We start from the raw sequence: 6,000 nt of genomic DNA, 5'->3' as shown, positions 1-6,000 counted from the left end.
GCTATTATGGTTACCTTGCTTTCATTAAGCATTCTCCAATGATTTCTATGCTTTTATCTATAGCTAACAAACATGAATAACATAAAAATAATCTTAGCAATTATATCGGACTCATAAAAATTCTATTAATAGCTATCTTATCTCTTGCCCCCCATAGTGCATGTATCTGTATTTCAGATATGTGCACTGGTATCCCGGCCATGAAACGACGTAAGTGCCTCATATTAAATTGCTTATAGTTGTTGTTTCAGAGTATAACGCTGGTCACTTATTGCACAACTCTTCATGGTCAGTTAAGTACCTTTCTCGACAATTATTTTTATGGCTACGCCTCTAGTCGGCGTATACCACGAATTGATTTTGCCGGTATTATATTTTGAACCAGCAACCTCGTGAGTTAATGAATACAACTAATCAGGTTGCAAGTGCATGAACTTCACGGAAGCGGTTTTAAGCTGTCCGTCGCTCTTAACGGTGATCTGTTAAATGGAGGATGGCTTTTATACATGTAACAAAGGATATCGTCCTTTTATTCATCACTGATATCGGATACTAATTTTTACATCGATGTCAGTTACATACATAGCAAAAGAAAATACACTTCATTTCTTCAAACATAATACTTTTTAAGCACTGCTGCATTCTAGACATTCTTTAATGGTTTTCCATCGATTATTTCCAGGTAATACGACCCTTGCATTACTGTGTCTCTAATTCGATATGGACTTTCCCAATTTGCCGATAACTTTCCATCTATATTTCCTTTTCCTGTTGTTGTTGTCCTACGCAGGACCAAATCTCCTGTGCATAGAGGACGGTGGTTGACTCTTTTGTTATAAGCCCTGGACATTCTGTCTTTATAAGCCGCCGATTTAACTACAGCCTTTTCTCGCAGTTTTGGTAGGAAATCTAGTTGTTGCCTTAGAAGCAAATTATTCTGCTCTTCAGTGTAATGCTGAATTCTTTATGTCGGTAATCCCACCTCTGCCGGCACCACTGCTTCTGTTCCGAACACCAAATTGAAGGGGGATTCGCCTGTCGCCTCTCTAACCGTTGTTCTATTCGCCCATAGTATTTCGGGAATTAGATCAGCCCATAATCCCTTTGCATCTTCAATTTTCTTTTTTTATTGCCGTTATGATTTGCTTATTTGCTGCCTCGGCCTGGTCGTTTGACTGCGGATGACATACTGCAGCATATGCAAATTTTACCTTATACATGGCCAAAAGGTCTTTTACTGGCTTGCAATCAAATTGGGATCCATGATCAAAAACCATCGCCATTGGTAATCCAAATCTTATGAACTTCTTCACTTCAGATGCAGATATTTTTGATACCGGCTCAGCCTCTATCCACTTTATGAAGTAATCTATGCCAACTAGGAGGAACTTCCTTCCACCTGTTGTTGATGGAAATGGACCTACTATATCCATCCCCCATTGTGCAAAGGGAACTGGATTTCGGCATCAAATCATTTGGAGGCAGGTTAATAGCTGGGGCAAAATTTTGGCATTTTTCGCATTTTTTCGCATATTAGGAGGCGTCTTCATTCATTGTCGGCCAATAATACCCCCTTCTCATCGCTTCTCGGGATAGAGCTCGGGCACCGAGATGGTTCCCAGAAGTTCCTTCATGTATTTCCTCAATAAGTCTTGCTGATTCAAAATCTATTATGCATCTCTGCAATGGTAGCCAGAATCCTCTTTTATACAATTGTCCCTGGTGCATAATGAACCACACACTATTTTTCCTCAGCTTTCGGGATTCTCCTTTATCAACTGGCAACGCTCCGTAAAGGAGGTATGCCAATATCTTATCAAACCATTGACTGTCGTTATCAACACTGAGAGCCTGCTCTGAAGCTTCATCTATACTCATTTGCATCAATATCTCAATCATGACTGTTCTTTCCAGATCGTTGAAGCTTGAACTGGCTAATCTTGCTAAGGCATCAGCCTGTGCATTCCGCGCTCTTGGAACCAACTGTACCTCAAAATGTTGTAGTTGTGTCGTTAATTGATTTATCTTTTCAAGGTATTTTATCATCGCTGGCTCTCGTGCTTCATAATCTCCACTAAATTGGCTGGACACTAACTGGGAATCAATTTTTAAGATAAGGCGCTTTGCTTCTGTCGCTATGGATAACTGGATTCCGACTATAACGGCCTCGTACTCCGCTTTATTATTAGTAGCCTTGAACTTGAACTTCAAGGCATACTCAAAAGTCCCGCCATCTGGTGTTGTGATCACAATACCGGCTCCAGATTTGGTTGATGTTGCTGAACCGTCCACTAATACCTGCCATGTCCCCAACTCATCTTCTTCATCATTATAAGAAGTTTCCACAATGAAATCCGATAAGGCCTGTGCCTTAATAGATACCCTGGGTTCGTAGTGTAGCTCATATTCTAATAACTCAACTGCCCATTTCAGCAATCGGCCTGACGTATCCATCTTTTGTAATGATTTCTCAAGCGGGTGATTTGTGAGTATTTCTATCGGATGAGCATCAAAATAAGGTCGCAATGTTTTAGCTGCAATCACCACGGCAAGTGCCATTTTCTCTATCACTGGATATCTGCGCTCAGCTGCATTTAAGACATGACTAACAAAGTATATCGGCATTTGCTGCTTTTTCCTTTCTACCAACAACACTGCAGCCATTGTTTTCGGTGAGGCCAAGATGTATAATTGTAGCTCTTCACCTCGTTCCGGCCTTGCAACTGTCGGAAGGGATCTCAAATGGTTTCTTACCACTTCCAAAGCTTCAACTTGGTCCTTTCCTCACTCGAAAGTCTTATTTTGCCGTAATACCACAAAAAATGGGAGTGCCTTATTAGCCGATTTGCTGATAAACAGAGTCAGCCCTGCCATTCTGCATATAAGCCTCTGTATATATCGAATGGTTTTCAGCTGCTTCATTTCGAGGATTGCGTTCACTTTATCTGGGTTTGCATCAATGCCCCGTTCACTTACCATGAACCCCAAGAACTTCTCGAATCTGACTCCAAAGACGCACTTTTCCGGGTTTAATTTTATCTGGTACCGCCGTAAGGTATCAAACATTTCTTTCAGGTCAGCTATATGGTCCTCTTTCAGCCTGTTCTTCACAATTGTATCATTCACATATACCTCCACGTTTCGCCCCTTTTGCTTTTCAAAGATTTTATCAATTAGCTTCTGATAAGTTGCTCCTGCATTCTTTAACCCAAACGGCATAGCTTTGTAACACTAAACCCCGGCATCCGTTATGAATGCCGTTTTGGCCCTGTCTGACTCATGAAGACTCACTTGATGATATCCCGAAAATTCATCTAAAAAGCTAAGCACTGCATGGCTAGACGTGGAGTCTACCAGCCTATCTATCCGGGGCAGAGGATAACAATCCTTAGGGTAGGCCTTGTTTAGATCTATGAAGTCCACACACATTCGCCATTTTCCTCTCGGCTCTCTCACCATTACAACATTAGCCAACCATTCCGGGTATGTACATGGTTCTATGAACCTGCCGCTAAGAGCTTATTAATTTCAACCTATATTGCTTCAATCTTCTCTGTTGAGAAATTGTGCTTCTTCTGCCTTACCGGACTGAACTTTCTATCAACGTTTAACTTATGCACCATTACTTCAGGATGTATCCCAAGCATTTCGTCTGCTGAGAAAGCAAACACATCTACATTTTCCTGCAACAAGCAAATCAGATGGCATCCCATATCAATATCCATATCTGCTCCAACCTTTACCGTTCGGCTTGGATCACCTGGCTGAAGCTCAACTTGCACCGTTTCTCCTCCCGGCGACGGCCTTGGGGCTGTTATCGGCCTTGTATCAAAGTTCTCCATTGATAAATCCCGTACCATCGGCTCTCTGTCCCTTTTAGGGTTATTTGCTATTGGGCCTTCCTGTACCGGATTTTTCAAGGCTGTCACATAGCACGATTTTGCCATCACCTGCCCTCCGTGCACTTTCTCCACATTTACCAAATTTGATACATAAACAATAGTCAGGTGGTAGGTTGACACTACTGCTTGCACATCATGAATTATCGGCCTTCCGATAATAGCATTGTAAGCTGATGGCACATTAACCACCGGGAACTCTGCCATCACATCTCTTGCTGCCGGCCCATCACCTAATACCACTGGTAAGACAATGCTACCCTCTGGTCTCACCATCGAGCCATTAAACCCAATCACTGGGTAAGATACTTGCGTTAGATATTGTCTTCCAATCATCATTTCATTAAAAGCTTGCATGAACAGAACATTCGTCGAGCTGCCACCATCTACTAAGACTCACTTGATGTTAGCCCTGTTTACTTTCGTTATCAATACCAAAGGATCATCATGAGGGAAAACCATTCCTCTCGCATCCTCCTTAGTGAACATCACATCAGGAATACTTGCAGGTCGTGGACGACTATCAGCATCTAGGGCATTGACTATATGCCGGTGCTCCGATAGATGCTTTCTAGCCCCACTTATCGTTCCTCCATGCACTGGTCCCCCAATTATCACATCAATCTTCTTTCCAATCGACAACGGTGGCAAGCCTCCGTCCCCTTGCCGAACTATTCTAGTTTGTGGCCTCTCAGGCCTTGTCTCTAACTGCTGACATTCTATCTGCCGATATGATGGCGGTTTGCTTCCTCCTGTATGCAACCGATATTGAGTCAAGTGTCCCTTCCTTATCAATTCTTCAATGTTATCTTTCAATTGTGTACACTCTTCAGTATAATTCCCTGCATCTCGGTGGAACATACAGTACTTCTTAACATCTCTCGGCCTTGCTTTCATTAGTATCGGTCTCGTCCACCCTTCTTTATTCTGGTTCACTGAGTATATGGTAGCTCTTGGTGTATTCAATGGGGTATATGTACTATACCGCATTGGTGCTTTTGCACCCCTAACCTCCTGCCGGCTTCCTCCTCCCCTCATTGGGGCCGGAGCTCTCGGTCATTCACCCCCTGAGGTTGCTCCCTCGGACGAGTATTGCACTTTGTCTGCCGGGGCGGCCCTATTACTTGTCTTCATTAACTCTTCACTTTTTATGTAATCATGCGCCTTATTGAAGGCTGATGCTAGCGTTGGCAAATTCTTCCTTGTCAGATATCGCTTGAACTCAGAGTTATTCAAGCCGTTCATTAACGCCATGACAGCTATCTCTTGCTGCAACTTTGGAATCGTGTAGCTTCATTGTTAAACTTTCTGATGTAGTCCTTTAGAGACTCATCCGGTCTCTGCTCCACTGCCATCAATTCCCCTAAAGTTCTTTGCCACACACTATTACTGATATATTGTCCCACAAACATTTTAGTTAGCTTCTCAAAGCCGTCTATTGTACCGTTTCCCAGATTATTAAACCAATATGTCGCAGCCCCAGTTAAAGTGGTTGGAAAGACCTTACACCAAACGGCATCCGAGTTGGTGTATAAGATCATGTGCCCCTCATACGATGTTATGTATCTGCTTGGATCCCCCCTTCCGTCATATCTACATGTCGGCATTTTAATCTTCTCCATTGGTTGATATAAGATACTATGCGCGAACGGTGATGCCCTTAGCTGGACCACTGTCCGCACCACTTCATGCCCTTCAATCTGTGAACTTCTTTGCCGCTGATTTCTTGTGCTAACGGCATGACTTGAGGACTGGGCTTCTGTCTCTTGAGCAGTCGTGTGTGTACTTGGTGGCAATTCCTCTCGGTGATGCCGCGGTGAGTTTGCTGTCTGGTTGAACTGATCACCAAGATTTGCAATCGGCACCCTTCTTCCAGCCTGGGCTGTCCCAGCCTCTTTCCTTTTCTTACTCATTGAACTCATTACCCTGGCCGCTATCTCCAAATCTTCCAGTGTGAACTCAGCCCGTTGGGCCTGATGTACCAACTTGTCCTTCTGGTGTTAACGGCATGTTGAATTGATTACCCTCCAAGGTATAAGTTTCATCCTCCACCTCAATCTCCGGTGTGCTATTCCATTTCCAACTGTCATCCTTGGATTAA

General features: G+C 43.2%; 2 protein-coding genes across 2 annotated transcripts; both read right to left on the bottom strand.

Moving 5' to 3' along the window:
• Nucleotides 1-410: 410 nt before the first annotated feature.
• LOC145584215 (uncharacterized) lies at nt 411-1,433 on the bottom strand. Its single transcript, XM_081641111.1, has 3 exons — nt 1,191-1,433; nt 704-937; nt 411-479 (listed from the first exon to the last, which is right to left on the bottom strand). The coding sequence occupies exons 1-3, from the start codon at nt 1,431-1,433 to the stop codon at nt 411-413; spliced, it is 546 nt and encodes a 181-aa protein (XP_081497237.1).
• Nucleotides 1,434-1,533: 100 nt separating this feature from the next.
• On the bottom strand, nt 1,534-2,664 carry LOC145584214 (uncharacterized). Its single transcript, XM_081641110.1, has one exon. It carries the CDS (start codon nt 2,662-2,664, stop codon nt 1,534-1,536), a length of 1,131 nt encoding a protein of 376 aa, XP_081497236.1.
• Between the last annotated feature and the right edge of the window lie 3,336 nt (nt 2,665-6,000).

This window comes from Chenopodium album, chromosome 16, assembly GCF_948465745.1.
Source record: "Chenopodium album chromosome 16, dcCheAlbu1.1, whole genome shotgun sequence".
Lineage (NCBI taxonomy): Eukaryota > Viridiplantae > Streptophyta > Magnoliopsida > Caryophyllales > Amaranthaceae > Chenopodium > Chenopodium album.
The sequence above is the reverse complement of the archived record's forward strand: the minus strand, read 5'-3'. Positions and strand labels throughout refer to the sequence as shown.